Source organism: Talpa europaea (assembly GCF_964194135.1).
Source record: "Talpa europaea genome assembly, chromosome: 16".
NCBI lineage: Eukaryota > Metazoa > Chordata > Mammalia > Eulipotyphla > Talpidae > Talpa > Talpa europaea.
This window is the reverse complement of record NC_140084.1, coordinates 49,016,456-49,033,678: the sequence shown is the minus strand read 5'-3', so window position 1 is coordinate 49,033,678 and position 17,223 is coordinate 49,016,456. Positions and strand designations below refer to the sequence as shown.

The 17,223-nt window shown below is 48.0% G+C and overlaps 1 protein-coding gene across 1 annotated transcript; it reads left to right on the top strand.

The window, feature by feature from the left end:
- Positions 1-15,508: 15,508 nt before the first annotated feature.
- Positions 15,509-16,468, top strand: LOC311186127 (vomeronasal type-1 receptor 4-like; the record flags this gene model as incomplete). The annotated part of the gene is made up of 1 exon (XM_084257012.1): positions 15,509-16,468. The coding sequence occupies one exon, from the start codon at positions 15,509-15,511 to the stop codon at positions 16,466-16,468; it is 960 nt and encodes a 319-aa protein (XP_084113138.1).
- Positions 16,469-17,223: the final 755 nt, after the last annotated feature.

Below are 17,223 nucleotides of genomic sequence, written 5' to 3'. Positions count from 1 at the left end.
CGACGCTGCAGAGGCTGCAGGCAGCCTCGCAACCCAGCGCTCAACAGCTGCGCCACCAGGGATGCCCAATAATCTTAGTCAGCTTTACATTTTGCTAAAGCTACGGAGTCCAGGGAGCCCCCAGCACGGGCTACAGGGTGCCCTGGGCTCTCTGTGAGCCTGGCAGGTGCAGAGCGGCAGGATGGCAGGAGCACAGCAGAGCCTCGGGCCCCTCCAGGAGCTGCACTGTCTCCTCCCCACCAGGTCTCAGACGGACTTTCTGCTGGTACCAGAGCCTCGTGGAGCCTCCGGCTCTGGCTCACCAGCAGGGAGCCCCTCGATGCCGCTTGGCCCTGGGCATCAGGCCAGGGCTCCTCCTGAGGAGGCTGAGCAGCAGGAGCCCCAGAACCACCACGCTGAGGTCAGGCGAGTCAGGGTGCTCCTGGCCTGCCTGGACCCGCAGGTCCCTGGGCCTGAAGAGCCCGATCTGGGCACAAGGAGCCCGCAGGGTTGAGGGTCCGTACCTGCTGTCTTTAGTCGCCCAGGAGGTGCCTGCCCAGGTTTGGCTCCAGGAGCAGATCCCCTTCTGCACCCCTGTTCCCTCCCACACCTGCCCCGTGAGCATAGAGCAGACTCACCTGCTTCCTGCCTCCTAGGTGCTGGGCTCAGGGCAAGGACTCAGCCTGTGTGTGTGCCAGGCCCAGTGCACCCTGAGATATAGTGTGTGCTGCTGGGTACCCCCCTCAGAGCTGCAATTATCGGGTCCCCTGGAGATGCACGGGCAGTGGCAGGCCTGGGAGCTCAGAAGAGTCGGGAAAACTTTTCCTGCTGCTAATTGCCAACAACAACTTCAGGGTCCTCAGCGGTGTCCAGAGATGGGGGGCGATGGGGCGACTGTTTCCCTGGGCCCTGGGCGCAGACAGAGCTCCCGGGAGGAGCCCCAGAGTAATCAGGACAGACTGGGCGCTGAGTGGGCATGGCGTCCGGGGAGGCTCTGCTCGCTGGGAAGTTTGGCCCTGAAGGGAGATCTTGTTAACTTCATCCCAAGCACTGAGCAAAGATCTGCAATGAGTCAAAATGTCCAGGGAGGTTTTAAAAGGTAGGAAACAACATGAACAGGGTAACATAAATGCCATCCTCTATCACTGTCTTCGTCTGCTCAACTCTTCATCAATGATTGTGGAGACACTGGACAAGATACGTCACCGATACGGATTCTCCCTCGTGACAGAATGCAGCGGGTGACTAACAGCCGCGGAAAGAGAGAGAGATGGTTCCAAAATATTCTCTCCGACAGGAAGCACCAGCGTCAGGCGTGTCCCCATAGAGGAGCCCGCAGGTAGCCACCAGGTGAAGAGATGCCGTGGCCTGGTTCGTGACCGTCAGCGGCTCACTCCGCCCTCCACACTCACACTGCACTGCATCTTCAGTGACAGACGCTGGCTGTCTTTGTCTCACCCCCTGTGTCTCTGGCAAATTTAATTCCTACATTATTTTTTCTTTTCACAGCTCTACAACTGAATCCATCACTATCCCCAGTGTGGAGCCAGAACGCTGGTTGCTGGACAAACCACGCTCTGAATGAACACACACTCAACAGCATGCAGGTCCCACAGCCCTGTGCGTGCAGGTCCCCACACCCCGGAAGTCACACCCTCTGTGCAGACAAGCACACACGGCCACCGCTGGACTCACAGGAGCCCGCTGCACATTCAGTCCTGCACACACACACCGCGTGCAAAGTCACACAGCCGTGAGCTCGGATGACAACAGCACAATCACGGGGTCGGTGTTTCACACAATCACACCCAGTCACCAAGCGTGTGTGAACACATCCTTACACAGAGGGACTGTGGCATCTCGAGTTCGAGACACCTTTCTCCACCATCCCCAGAAGCAAACAGGGGAACCGATGCAGGAGCAAGGAAATGCGGAGACGTAAAACACGAGGCCCAGGCTGGGGGGTGTTTCTCGCTGGAACCCGGCTGCCCTAGTCTTTCTGCTATGTCCTGTTCCCTCCCCATTGGAGGGTAAAGGAAGTTAGCAGGCTTTTTCCACCCTTCCCCTGTGAGCCACTATGGCTGCCATTTGTGGTCTTGCACACCTCCTCAGTGGTGCAGGCACAGGGCACATAAGCCTCTGATTAGGGATACCTGGGCCAGAGAGCACCGGCATAAGCTGTGTAAATGCTCACGCCTGTGCCAGGAGGCGGGTGATAAAGGCAGCAGGGGCAGCCCTCGGAGACAACCACTGCGAGGTGAGACCACAAGACAAGAGTCCCAGAGAAATGCTGAGAGAAAATGCCAGGGTATCCGGATTCAACATTAAGGCCTGTCAGATCTACAGGGGGCTCCAAGACTCCCTTCATTGGTCTGCCCGAATCAACAGTAAACCTGCCCTCTGCCTGCGGGCCTGGCATCCATCTTCATGCCACTGAGCTGAACTACTTTAGTTATCTGCTGGAAATGGAATAAAACGAAATATCCAGGCAGGTTTTTCAAAGGGATACAAATGAAATTGCTAATAATTTAACTTATATTATAAATCATTGAACACAGTTGCACACATCAATGAACTCGGATTGGTTTGCACAATTCCATGCCATTGTAGGATCCTAGGTAGGATGGTATCCTTTATCACTGTTGACCTCTGGTGACAGCAGTAGTCACGGAATATGCAAAGGAGTCCCTGACAGAGACCCTCACAAAGAAAAGCACTAGGAGCAGGTGGCTTCACAGGAAAAATCTATGATTCTTATAACAACCACGTAAGCCAACACTAGTCACTTAACCCAAGAGCATCAAATGCTTAGCATCATGTTCCACATATATTTCTTGCAGAATGTTTACTGAGGAGAACTTGTTGCTAAAATTAAGAAATATAGGTTCGGTACAGGCCCCAGTGCACGCTGGGAGCAAGAAATTTTCTCAGAGTCACGTTCTGTACAGCAAGCCTCCCACCTCAGGTCCAGTAGCTGCTAGAGGAGGCGTGGACAGCCCTGCACAGATGCCAGAACTTTCTGTTCTGCCCCTTGGTCACCCACGCTGGTGACTGACACTTTACTTAGAGCCATGTTCCTCATTGCCTAGTAATTTTTTCATGACTTGTCAAGGGAAGTTAGTCCCACATCTCATGAAGGGGTTTGCATCACAAACATGTTTGAAAACGGGGCCTCCCTGGTGGCGCAAGAGGTTAAGCACAGCACTGTGGAGCTATTCGCAGCCTCTGTAGCAAAAGTTTGATCTCTGGTCAGGGAGATACCCACATGGCACAGCAGATCTCTCCTGCCTCACCCGCTGCTTAGCAGTATATTTCAATCAATCTGCCTGTTCTGCTGCCCACTCTGTCTCTGGTGAATCCTCTCACCCCCTGTATCTCTGTCCTACACCCTAGTTCTTGTACGCATAAACAATCTTTTAAAAAAAGTGTTTGAAAACGAACAACACAGACATATTACAAACATTTAACAATAGATGTTTTGAACACATGTGAAGTTAACAGGCTGAAAACTTTGACATTATGACCTAAGTACTTATTGGGTGATGCCCAAAGGTTTGTCAGGCCCAAGTTAACTACCAAAGCTGGTTAGAACAGAGCCTTCGAGAGAGTCAGAACACCATTTGGAGGCAAGAGGTGTATCCTGGATGTGTCAGGCAGAAAAAAGTAATGTGTAGGGCACATACTCACACATTGAAAGGCTGAGTGAGTTTTTCACTGAGTTATGGGGCCACAGGCTGCTTTTTTCTATTACATTATAATTTCCTGTTTTGGGAACTGCATTAAGAGAAACTTAAAAAATATAGTTGTGTCTGTGAAAGACAATTACTGTATGGTTTCACTCCTTTTTGGAATATAAATAGCCAAAGCAACTGCCAAAACACAACATGAGTAACATTTAGACTCAGTGAAAGCTGTGGTGGCAACCACGGGAGGGGGAGGGCAGAGGGGACCGCCAGCGGAGGGGAGGTGACAGAGGGCTGGCGCTGGGGCTCTGCGGGAGAAGGCGTGAGGCATGAGCACATGGTGAGGCCTGAAGCTGTGGCCCCTGAGTACATATTTAGTAAGAAAGTGGTAAATGAATTCAATGTGATGGAAAAAATACGTACATCTGTATATCATCCTGTCTATTTTCCAGATATTTTAAAGAACATTTCATCTTTCTGAAGTGTCACATCAAAGAGTGAATTCCATTCCCTGTGGTGCTCCAGGTGAATCATAACACGGTAAGAGTAAGGTAGGTTGAATATTTTAGTTTCGAGTGTTACAAGACCCCAGCCACCTCGGCGGTGGGAGCGACAGGAGCAGTCGTGTCCTTTAACCTGCTGCTCCACCACAAGTCAGGTGTGGCAGTTGCTCCTCAGAGAACTTTTATGTAACAGTGTACTTCCTGGATCGTGCAATGGACCAATCAAGTGTGAGCTGTGAGCTGATTGGTGCTAAATGGTCCAATTTGACTTTTGTTACCAGGACCCAGCCTCCCACCACAAGTCAGTTGTGGTAGTTGCTTCTCAGAGCCCTTCTATGTAAGCCACTCTTCCTGGGTTGTGGAATGGACCCATCAGGTGCTATGGGCTCATTGGCAAATGGTCTAATCAGCCACAGGAATGAAAAAACAATCCTTGTGGATGTGGCACCCCAAAAGAGGATGTAAGCCAGGGTCAGAGGGAGCTGAGGGGAGAGATGACAACAGCCCCCCCAAGAAGGAGAGAGACAACGCCAGCCTGGAGGTGATGCCAGCCCCTGAAGAGACAGATCCAGCCTCCAAAGAAAAAAAGCAGCATCCAGCAGCCAAGCCCCTGAGGAGGGAACAGAAGCCCAAGGACTCTGTCACAGACTGGGCCTCAGTCCTGTCTCTGACATTGCCTGAAAGGAACACCAAAGGCCCTGGGCTTGGCGTCTCAAAGACCTGTTTGTTGTTGGTGTAACCAACAACTCACAAAGGGCTGTTAACACTGGGTGTCTCTGACATCGCTTCTGAGGGACCAGCAGTGGCCATCACTACTGGCTGGTGCTGTCCAGCCATCCTGGTGACGGTTGGCAGCCATCACTGATACCACCTGGGACAGCAGCCTCCACCTGTGGATAAAGGGAACTCTGTTTCCTCTGTTTGTAAAATAAACCCCATGGTGGTTGTTTCCTGAGCCCGAGGTCTCCTGCAGTTGTGCCCGCGCGTAAGACCCCACAGAGAGTGACCTGTCCTCTCATCGGGGCACTGTCCCTAGTTAGGCTCTAGCTCTTGGCTTTGGTTTTTGGACTTTTGGCCTTTTGGGGGCTTTTTGGTGGCCCTCTGGTCTCAGAGCCTGGGCAGGTGAGTGGCCATTACATCCTTCCTTCCGGCCTCCTGCCCACTGCCCTTTTGTGACCCTCTCCATCCCTGTTTCAAAAGGTTAACAGGATTCAATACCCTGATTCAAACAGTTCTTCACTCAGTAATTTTCAGGAATGCTTGCTCTAAGACAATATTGCACAGTGAGATGCCAACAGGTGGCACGTTGTGCCTTCCAGCCAGAGTCCAGGTGAAGATGCCCTGAATAGATGAGCTGAGTGGCATGGGCTGAGCACTGGGGCCCCTCAGAGAATGCTGGAACCAGACCCAAGGCACTGCTGCCCCTATCACTCTCCCCAGAGGGAATCCAATCGCTAGTATCTCGGGAATATCCCAGGGGACAAAGATCTGCCAACCTCACGATGAGACCAATTCATTTTTTTGCAATGCAAAAATATTTTTCTCATTGTCATCATCCACAAAACTATTACCAGAGATGACCTTTTCACATGGTTTTTACACGAAGGAAAAACATGACCTACAATGTGCCATTTGGTTACATTTTCTTTCTTCTCTAAACCATGCATTTTAGAAATACCACAACAAGTCCAGGGACTTTCAGTCAGACGTGGGCATGAAAGCTCTCCAAGACAGAAGTACTGGGACCAGCCCAGGTCCCTTGGCAGGTAGCAGGAATGAGGCTGTCCTAGTAGACCCACTGCAGTCACCACCTCTATGTGGAATTCTGAGAGACAAGTGGAGTGTTGTTCACGCGACGTCCTACTTGCAATTCTACCGGAAGTACAGGTGAAAGGTTTCCGGGGGGTTCATATGAACAAAGTTTTTGTGTCACGACTTGAATGTGGAAACATTCCACATTCCCATTTCACATGCCCTGAATCCAGGGCAATGAGGGCATTATTGACTGGAGGGGAGAGTGAGAGGCCTCAATCCCCTACCTTCATGCTCTTCATCTGCTTTCTACCTCTCTTGCCACCTCTTTGCCCCCTACTTCTCACTGGCTCCCCAAATGTGAGGAATATTCACATGAATACATTTTCTGCCTGTGCTATAAAGGCTATGCTAAGAGTAGGTGGCCCGATGAATACGATGACCTGATGTTAGAGCTCTTGGGCCAGAGGAGAGGAGGTGTCCCGTGTAGAGAAGTGATCTTCCCCAAAGTGAGGTCTGGCTCGTCTGGCTTTTACTCTCAGCTTTGGGGGGGTGACCGGGGAGTGATCTCCAGGCCTGTGGAAAGCCTTTCCAGATAGAAGCGTCTTTGCTTGTTTGGGGGCTTCGTCACAGAATGGAGTCCCAATGTTATATAATGTTATGATTTACGATGGGACTTTGGGCCAAGTAGTATCAGATCAGTCTCTGGAGGAACTGGAGACTAAACGTGGTACCCAACCTCGAGACAGGCTGCAGACTAAGGAGCCAACACAACAGTAAGCAATTAAGCTCCATCAAAAACTCTGGGCACCAGGGCCTGGGTGGGCGCCCCTGCTTGAGACAGACCGAGAGTGGTCACATATTGATGGTGGGGAAGTAACGCATCCAGGAGAAGCAATGGGAACACCCACGTATGGATCTGCCCCGTGCGTCCCTAACCTTGGCTGACTTCCCTCTGCACGATTTCCCTGTAATAACCCTCAACCATGAGTATAACACTTCCGTGGGGACTCAGTCCTTCTAGAGAGTGGGTACACCCAAAGGTATAGGGAGCGCCCACCCCTGTGCTTGGCATACGAAAGGAGGGTGGTCTTGTGTGAACTACGTCCCCTCTAACCTCTCAGTTGGCATAAAACTCTCAAGATCACTTGTAATCAGGGAAGTGCAAATCAAAACTACAATGAGATACCATCTTACACCAGTGAGAATGGCACATATTAAAAAAACTAGCAAGAGGGCCTCTCTGGTGGCGCAGCAGTTGAGCGCTGGGTTGCAAAGGTCCCCGCGGCCTCTGCAGCACCGTTTCGATCCCCGGCTGCTCCCCGGCCACTGGAGGAGGGTCCCACATGGCGCGCAGACCTCTCCTGCCGCCCGCTGCTCCCCTCAGCAGTGTACTTCGGTCCTTCTGCCTGCTCTGCTCCCCGCTCTGGCTCTGGTGAATTCTCTCACCCTCCCGTGCCTCTGACTGTACCCAGTGCATGTATAAATAAATAAGTATATCTTAAAAAAAAAAAAAAAAACACTAGCACTAACAAATGTTGGCGAGGGTGTGGAGAAAAAGGAACTCTCCTGCACTGCTGGTGGGAGTGCAAACTGGTCCAACCACTATGGAGAGCTGTGTGGAGATTTCTGGACCTACTAAACATAGAGCGTCCATATGATCCAGCAATTCCACTCCTAGGTATTTACCCAAAGAACACAGAAACATCAATTCCAAAGAACACCTGCACCCCTATGTTTACAGCAGCACTATTTACAATAGCTAAGCTTTGCAAACAGCCCAAATGCCCAAAATAGATGACTGGATCAAGAGGAGGTGGTCCATATACACCATGGAATATTACTCAGCATTCAAAATGGATAAACACATGCAATTTGCAGCAACATGGATGGCGCTGGAAGGGATCATACTCAGCGAAATAAGCCAGAAAGAAAAAGAAAACTACCGGATGGTCTCACTCACAGCAGGAATCTAGAAAACTTAAGTAAGGGACCAGGAAAAGGAATAAGAAAGAAAATATCAAAATGAACAAACAACTATGAACCAGAGACACTCTATGCGGGGTGGGGGCGGGGATAGGAGGGCTTGGGGTCAAAATAAGGGGGTTGTAATTGCACGGGGAATATAAAAAATAAAATTTAAATAAAATGTGGGGAAAAAAACTCTTAAGGGCGATGGACAGTAGATCTTGGTTATATTGTGGATTTGTCTGTTGGAAAATCCAAAGAACTGACTTTTGCCCGTCTTTTATAGTGCTCCAAAACTACACAGCCAATGTGGTCCCTGACTGAAAATTCCACAATGAAAGGTGTAAAGAGGGTCTGCCAGGTGGCCCGGGGGTTAAGTCTCAGCGCTATCACCTCCAGGGCTGACTTCCATCCCCAGCCAGGGAGCTGACCCGCATGGCACAGCAGACCTCTCCCGTCTCCCCGCTGCTCCCCTCAGCAGTGCTTTTCAGTAGATCCTCCTGGTCTGCCCCCTAGTCTGACTCTGTTGAGTCCTGTCACCCCGCCCCCACAACTCTGGCTTACACCCCATTAGGGTGTAACCTGGTAACCATTCAGTGGTGTTGAATTGAGAAGGCGGCACTGACTAATCTGCCAAAAGAATGGTAGAATCCGGCTCCAACACATTGGAAGCTGGTGCTTTTACTTGTCACAGACATTTTGCAAACATCTTTCATTCTTCTAGGGATTTATTTTTGTGAAGATTTCCTATCACTACTGAAGTCAATATAAGTAAATATATTTTCCTTAAAAATGTTCATCTCAGGCCTCCCTGGTGGCGCAAGGGGATAAGACACAACCTAGGAACAGTCCACAGCCTCTGCAGCCCGAGTTCCATCCCCCGGCCAGCCAGGGAGCAACCCACATGGCGCAGCAGACCTCTCCTAACTCCCCCGCTGCTCCCCTCAGCGGTGTATTTCAGCAGATCTGCCTGTTCTGATTCCCAATCTGTGTCCAGTGAATCCTCTCACACACCCCCTCCCCCGGTCCCGTCCCACACCTCTGGCCTATAACCCGGCTCTTGTATGCATAAATAAATAAATCTTAAAAAATGTTCATATCATCATTTCCAAATTAATCTGGGTCTAGGTGTACGTGAGTCCATTACTTTCTAAAGGTCAATTACTGATATCATGTACTCTGACTTTTAGCTCATGATAAACCCCTTTCAATTACTTTCCATTTCTCTAGCAAGTGCATCAGAAATGATACAACTTCCCAGGTTGAAAATTAAGCATGAATTTTATTTGGGGTAGAACTTGGTGGGATCGAGTCTGACAGTCTCTGCTCACCTGAGACCCAGGCCGCCTTCAGAGATCATGAAAAAGTAGGAATCGCTCCCCGGCACATCGCTGGTCTCCCTGAAGATTCTCACAAGACACTCATAATTGCCTCTGACAGCTGGCAACTGGGAAAAAAGTTTTTCTGCCATGTTCTCAGTTCTCCAAGCCGCCCTGTCATCACTGCTCCAGGAGAAATGATAATCGCAGCTCTGAGGGGAGGTGAGGTCACCGCATCACAAGCCTTTATCTTGGGGTCTGACTCTCTCTCCCACTACCTGCTGGGCGCCCCAACCATCGCCTTGAGCCAAACGTCCTGGCAGAGGGAAGGAATCCAGTGAGTACTTTCTGTTGCAGCCTGAGGCAGACTCTGTACGGGAAGTCTGAGACAGTGCTTGTGTCTCTTCTGGGGTGGAGGCGGTTGATCCACTGGCAGAATCACAAGAGGAGGCATGATTCCTCTGCTATGAGATGACCTAGTGAAAAGAATCAAGGGCCGGGACCCTGGGCAACCTTGCTGACCTCCATGTAATCTAATTAAATCCTCTCGGGGGAAGCACATTGGTAAATAGTGAAGCTTGATTTTTAAGGCACTTAAGGATTGTCATCATGAAAGCAAACTATTGTTCACATTTCCTTACACAAATCACTGCGTAAATTTTTTCCATGTAGTGTATAAGGATGCTTCCAGTAGCTCGAAGCTTAAAGAGTAGGATGGATCAGTGTAACGACCTAATTTTGTGAAGAAATCAGGTGCCTGAAGTTGTTTCTGGAATAAAAATGCTTTTCTAGAACTCTGGGTTTATATGGCCATGACTGGAGACAGTCATTATGTCTCCACTGAAACAGACTAATGATTATGCAGAGACACTTTTCCTCTGGATGTTGGGGAAGCACCATTGAGGAGAAAGGAAATAACACAATTGTAAATAATAGACGATAGAACCAAAATGTCATGTGCAATTTCTTCTGGGTTAATAATGTCCTAGCCTCAGTCCCACGCTTGAGGCTCAGTTCCCTATTTTCATTTGCACAATGCACAAGGTTTCCCAGCTCCCAACTCCATTTCCATAGCTCTTGTATCTTATTCTTCACAGATCTTGCCTCATTACTAATACCTTCACTTACGTTAACTATTAATAAAAAAATAAGCACGCAACCTAAATTATAAAAACTTAGATTCTATCCTACCCTATCTGATCATGTATTAATGTTTCACACTTGAGGGATAAAATAACATTATTCCCTAATTTATTTCATTAAATATGCATTTATTTTATAAATACCAGGGGATTCTTGTTCCTGGCACGCCAGCAGATGGGGCTCTCTGCTGAGAAACCAGTCTGTGTCACTAAATCTAACTTGCACTTGAGGCCACTGAAGCTCAAACTGTACTGTGGGCAGCTGCCTCTTATTAGGGCTCTTGAAAGCTTTCTTTGCTGTTGCTCTAGAGAATAAAGCTTGACACCCGAATGGAAACTGCTTACAACCAAAATGATCAAATACTAACAATGTGAAGTACAGCGGCCGGGTATGTCAGCCAACCGAATGTGTGAAGAGCGACCAGTGGTTGCCAGGGTGCTGCTGGGTTAGGACCCCTGCCTGGCAACCAGCCCAGCCAGGTCCGCCCTGTGTGACTTTAGAAGGATCGGGTGACCTGCCTGAGCCAAACCTCCCCTTGCCTTGACAGGGTCCACAATGCCGGCACTGCCAGCAAACACGGATAAGGTCAGAGGAGGCTGGTATGACAGGGACACCAAGGTTCTGCCTACTGTGAGCACAACCTAAAGGTTATACATTCAGGGGCCTCCTGGTGCCACAGGGACTGTGTCTCAGCAGTTATGAGGCTGTCCACAGCCACTGCAGCACGAGCTGGATCCCCGGTTGTCAGTGGATCCACCTGTTCTGCTCCCCACTCTGTCTCTGGTGAGTCCTCTCACCACCCGGACCTCTGCTCCACATCCCAGTTCTTCTAGGAAAAATATATAAAATATTTTTAAAAAAAATAAAGTTATACATTTGACAAGACAAGACGCTAAGTAAATGTCCTGTGAGTGTAGTGAGTACCAGTGCTCGGGTAGCCCACCACAGCTGCACCCTGGCCCCGGGGCCTCCCGAACAACCTCTAAGGACATGGCGATAGCAATGTTCACTTATCCTAAAATGTAGTTGGGATCTTGGGGATTTACCAATTTCTTTGCCATTTTCTCTTTCTTTAAGGCTCTGAGTGCAAGCTGAAGACCTTACATTTGATTCTCAAGCCGTTGCAGCTGCATCTAGGACACCACCCCTTACCAATGGCCGCCGCTTGGTTCCTTTATTCCTTGGATGGTTTAGAATGTAAACTTGTGTCCTGGCCTCACCCAGTGGCCACCCCGCACCCCACCTCTCCAACATCTGTCCCACCACCGCCTGCACCAGGAGCCTCAGGTGGGTAGAACTGAAAGGTTCCGAGGGTTCGGGGGTTTCCTTTCCTTTGCTAAACCCTGAGTGGTGGGTTCATGTCATTTCCCCTATGCATGTGTTTGCCAGATGCAGCTGCAAAAACATCCTAAAGAAAAGAAGGCCTTAGGGCCCAGCACCTCCAAGTCGCGATAGGTGGCACAGTCACCATCCCTGGATGTTTCCTTGTGGGCTCCTGGGGGGCCTCTGGCTCTGCAGGTTCATTCCCCACAGCCAGCAGGTCACTCAGCAATGACCTCGGTCCCAGCCCACCCTCCCACCCTTCCGTCTTTCTTTTTGGTGGTTGCATTTTTTTTTAATGTAGAGACACACGTCCACGTTACGAATGCAGCGCTCCGTGGGATTTCTCAACCACTGCGAACATAACACCCAGATCAAGAAACAGAATGTCCTCAGTTGCCCACAGCCCTCCTGAGCCCCCCGTAAGTCAGGGCTCCAAGAGCAAAATTCCGGGGCACTAAATGTGGGAGGGGGACACTTGGGAATAGGGGGAGTAGGTTTGCCACTAGTCTGACATTGAAGAGATGAGCTCCCTTTTACTGGCTCTGCATGTAAATGTATGTAAATGGAGCCAAAGGATTAAACTTTCCATATTGGCCCATTTTTCCCAATTCCATGTAGTTTTGTGAGTGTAACAGTCTCCCACGGAACTACTGCTGCAGGTCATTACGCTGCTACATAGAATTCTTGTGTGATTAGCAAACAATGAATGGAATCATTCTGCTGATAATGGGGAGTTCTGAGTCTGGGGGTCTCATGAGGAGTGAGTAGTGCCACCAAGTACAAGCCAGTCTGTGGTAACATCTTCCTCTGTGTCTTTCCATGACACCAGCTCTTCATTTTAATATACCTTAATTTGCCAGCCCATACAGTGTGTTTTGTGACGCTTCTCAAATATTCTCTCATCCTGAGGCCACCGAAATATTTCTTGTTCTTCTAAAAACCACTTTAACATGTAGACAGGCCTCTGATTTAGTGTTGCTTCCCTGCCTGGCACAGGTAATAGCTCAGGTGGTCTGCTTGTTCCAATGGGACCTAAATCTCCCTCCTAGTCTGAGAATTTGGATCCTGCTTTCTCTCCATTTCCTGTCATTGCTTCCCCAAGGTGAGTCCTACCTCATCTTTATTTTTTTTTTTTTTATTTTTTTTTCCTATTTATTTTTTTTATTATTTTTTTTTATAAATTTTATTGTTATATACCCCATACAATTGCAGCCCCCCATTCTGACCCCAATCCCTCCCCTCCCGCCCCCGCCCCCCTAAAAGTGTCTCTGGTTCATAGTTTTTTGTTGATTTTGATTTTCACTTTCTTATAGTTATTCATTTTCCTGGTCCATTATTTAAGTTTTCTAGATTCCTGCTATGAGTGAGACCATCCGGTATTTTTCTTTTTCTTTTTGGCTTATTTCGCTGAGCATGATCCCTTCCAGCGCCATCCATGTTGCAGCAAATTGCATGTGTTTATCTTTTTTGAATGCTGAGTAATATTCCATGGTATATATGTACCACATCTTCTTGATCCAGTCATCTATTTTTGGGCATTTGGGTTGTTTCCAAAGCTTAGCTATTGTAAACAGTGCTGCTATAAACATAGGGGTGCAGGTGTTCTTTGGAATTGATGTTTCTGTGTCCTTTGGGTAAATACCTAGGAGTGGAATTGCTGGGTCATATGGAAGCTCTATGTTTAGTAGGTCCAGAAATCTCCACACAGCTTTCCACAGTGGTTGGACCAGTTTGCACTCCCACCAACAGTGCAGAAGAGTTCCTTTTTCTCCACACCCTCGCCAACATTTGTTGTTGCTAGTTTTTTTAATATGTGCCATTCTCACTGGTGTAAGATGGTATCTCATGGTAGTTTTGATTTGCATTTCCCTGATGACAAGTGATGTTGAACATTTTTTCATATGCCTGTTGGCCATTTGCATTTCCTCTTCAGAGAAGTTTCTTTTAAGCTCTTCTGCCCATTTTTTGACTGGATTATTTTCTTTGTTGTTGTTGAGTCTCATCAGCTCTTTGCAGATTTTTGTGATCAGTCCTTTATCATTAGTGTTGGGTGCAAAAATGTTCTCCCAGTTGGTGGGGTTTCTCTTTGTTTTTGTTATTGTCTCTTTTGCTGTGCAAAAGCTCTTTAATTTGATATAGTCCCAGCTGTTTATCTTTGCCTTCACTATCACTGCTTTGGGTGATGTGTCTGTAAAGATGTCTTTGATGTGCAAATCACGTAGTGTTTCGCCTATATTTCCTTCTATATATTTTATGGTTTCAGGTCTTATGTCTAGTTCTTTAATCCATTTTGAGTTGATTTTTGTGTATGGTGTAAGGTGGTGGTCAAGCTTCATTCTTTTGCATGTAGCGACCCAGTTTTCCCAGCACCATTTATTGAACAAACTTTCTTTGCTCCAATGCATATTCTTTGCTCCTTTGTCAAAGATTAGTTGACCATAAATCTGTGGGTTTATTTCTGGATTTTCTATTCGATTCCATTGGTCTGTATGTCTGTTCTTGTTCCAATACCATGCAGTTTTGATGATTATGGCTTTGTAGTATAGTTTGAAGTCTGGGAGTCTGATGCCTCCATTCCCTTCTTTTTTTTTCAGGAGAGCTTTGGCTATTCGGGGTTTTTTGTGATTCCATATGAATTTCATCAATAATTGTTCTATTTCTTTGAAGAATGACATTGAAATTTTGATTGGAATAGCATTGAATCTGTATATTGCTTTTGGAAGGATGGCCATTTTAATAATGTTTATTCTTCCAATCCATGAGCAGGGGATGTCTCTCCATTTCTTTGTGTCTTCTTCTATTTCTTTTAACAGTGTTTTATAGTTTTCTTTGTATAGGTCCTTTACCTCTTTTGTTAGATTTATTCCCAAATATTTGATTTTTTTTGTTTCAATAACAAAAGGGATGGTCTTTTTGATTTCTTCTTCTTCAGATTTATTGTTTGTGTATAGGAAGGCTACTGACTTTTGCGTGTTGATTTTGTATCCTGCCACTTTACTGAACTGATTGATGAGTTGAATTAGCTTTTCTGTGGAGTTTTTGGGGTTCTCTATGTATAATATCATATCGTCTGCAAATAGTGATAGTTTGACTTCTTCTTTTCCTATTTGGATTCCTTGGATGTCTTTCTCTTGTCTTATTGCCCTGGCTAGGACTTCCAGTATTATATTGAAAAGCAATGGTGAGAGTGGACATCCTTGTCTTGTTCCAGATCTTAATGGAATTGCTTTCAGCTTTTCACCATTGAGAATGATACTGGCTGTTGGCTTGTCATAGATGGCCTTTATGATGTTGAGGTATGTTCCTTGTATCCCAAGAACTTCAAGGGCTTTTATCATGAATGGGTGTTGCACTTTGTCGAAAGCTTTCTCAGCATCTATTGATATTATCATATGGTTTTTATATTTCTTTTTGTTGATGTGTTGGATAACGTTGATTGATTTTCGGATGTTAAACCATCCTTGTGCCCCTGGAATGAATCCAACTTGGTCGTGGTGAATTATCTTATGGATACATTGTTGGATTCTGATAGCTAAAATTTTATTGAGGATTTTTGCATCAGTGTTCATTAGGGAGATTGGCCTGTAGTTTTCCTTTTTTGTGTTGTCCTTGTTCGGTTTTGGTATTAGTGTAATGTTGGCTTCATAGAACGTGTTTCTACCTCATCTTTAAAGCTGATTTTCCCGTGAAATACACTGATCACTGTCTCCATCCGGCAAACTTCCCGATGCCTCTGGCAACCCCACGGGAACACACAGCAGAAATCACGCCTGGTGTCAACGAGCTTCTGTGGGCCGCTCTCCCCACGAACGACCGCTCTCATAATTCAAAGGGAAACATGACGAATGACAGACTGACCTCCAGAGACCTGACAGTAGGTGTCATCTTCTTAGCGCACACGGTAGTGGGCGTCCTGGGCAATTTCTCCCTTCTTCATCAACTCTTCCTTCACCTCCCTGACTGGCGGCCGAGGTCCATAGACTTAATTCTCAAGCATGTGGTTCTCTCCAACTCCTTGGTCATTCTCTCTGAAGGGGTCCCCCAGATGACCTCAGCTCTTGGATGGAAACACTTCACGGATGATTCAGGGTGCAAACTTCTTCTGTATGTGCAGCGGGTGGGCAGGGGCATGTCCATCAGCACCACCTGCCTCTTGAGTGTGTCCCAGGCCATCACCATCAGTCCCGTGAGCACCTGCTGGAAGACTCAGAAAACAAAATCCCCCAAACACCTTGGCATCCTCATCCTCCTCTGCTGGGTCCTGTGCCTGTTGGTACACAGTCTCTTTCCTTCTTTGTTGTATGTGTCCAGCAAATGGATCAGTGAAAACCTGACCAGGGAAAGGGACTTTGGGTACTGTTCCTCCAAGGGCCATGACAGTACCACAAATATACTCTACTCTGCGCTTGTCGTCTTCCCTGAACTTTCGTTTTCTGTGCTCATCATCTGGGCCAGCAGCTCCATGGTCCTCTTCCTGCACAGGCACAGGCAGAGGGTCCGGCACCTTCACAGGACGAGTGTCCGCCCCAGATCCTCCCCTGAGGCCAGAGCCACCCAGAGCATCCTCGTCCTGGCAAGCAGCTTCTTGTTGTTTCATACCGTCTCCTCCATCATCCACGTCTGTGTCGCTCATTTTTACAATCACAGCTGGTGGCTGGAGAACATCGCCACCTTTCTCGCTATGTGTTTTCCAAGTGTCAGCCCTTTTCTGCTCATGAGCTGTGACTGTAGTGTTTCCAGGCTCTGCTTTGTGTGGGTCAGGTTTAGAAGATGCCCTAATCTTACCAGAAATATGTAGGATGTATATTTGGGCACAATATTTGGTGGTTTATTCACCTGTCACTCTCAAAAAGTCCACACAGAAACTTGAAAAACCACATGTCTCCCTGAGGCACCAGACGGGCTGGGATATCCTCAGCTGGTTGAATGTGTCACAGATATCAGGGCCTCTGTTTGACTTTCACCAATGAATCCCCCGACGTTTTGAGAGAGCCACTGGCTGACAAGCCAGGAGTGTTTTCTGTGGGCCACACTAGGGGAGAAGGGCCGCATGTGCCCTTGAGCCAGGCTCTCTCCCTGACAGCAGTAGGGTTCTGGTTCTATGGGGTTACCTCGGTGGGTGGGGCAGTGTCATAGCACTCTGTAGGTTGGATGAGACGCAGGATTGTGCAGCTGGTTACACGTGCCTTCATACATCCAAGGTGTCATTAGCATCTGTGCCCACCCTGGGGCGTGCACTTCAGCAGGCTAGTGAGAACAAGGTCACTGCAAGGTCAGTGTTCTTGAAATAGGGGCTGTCAGAGAGGGAGGACTGATGCCGGAATGGCCAATGGCCGCCCATTTGGACTCTAGACAAGAGAGCCGCCAGAAGGCCAAAAGGCAAAACTAAGGACTATGGTAATAGCTACACAACAGGGGGCCACAGCCGATCATAGCACAGTGCTTGACAGAGGACGGGGCACTATGGGTTCTCACCCATGCTCAACGCCAAGAGACCTCGGGCTCCAACAACAACCACCACGGGGTTCTACAAACAGGGGGAATAAACAGCTC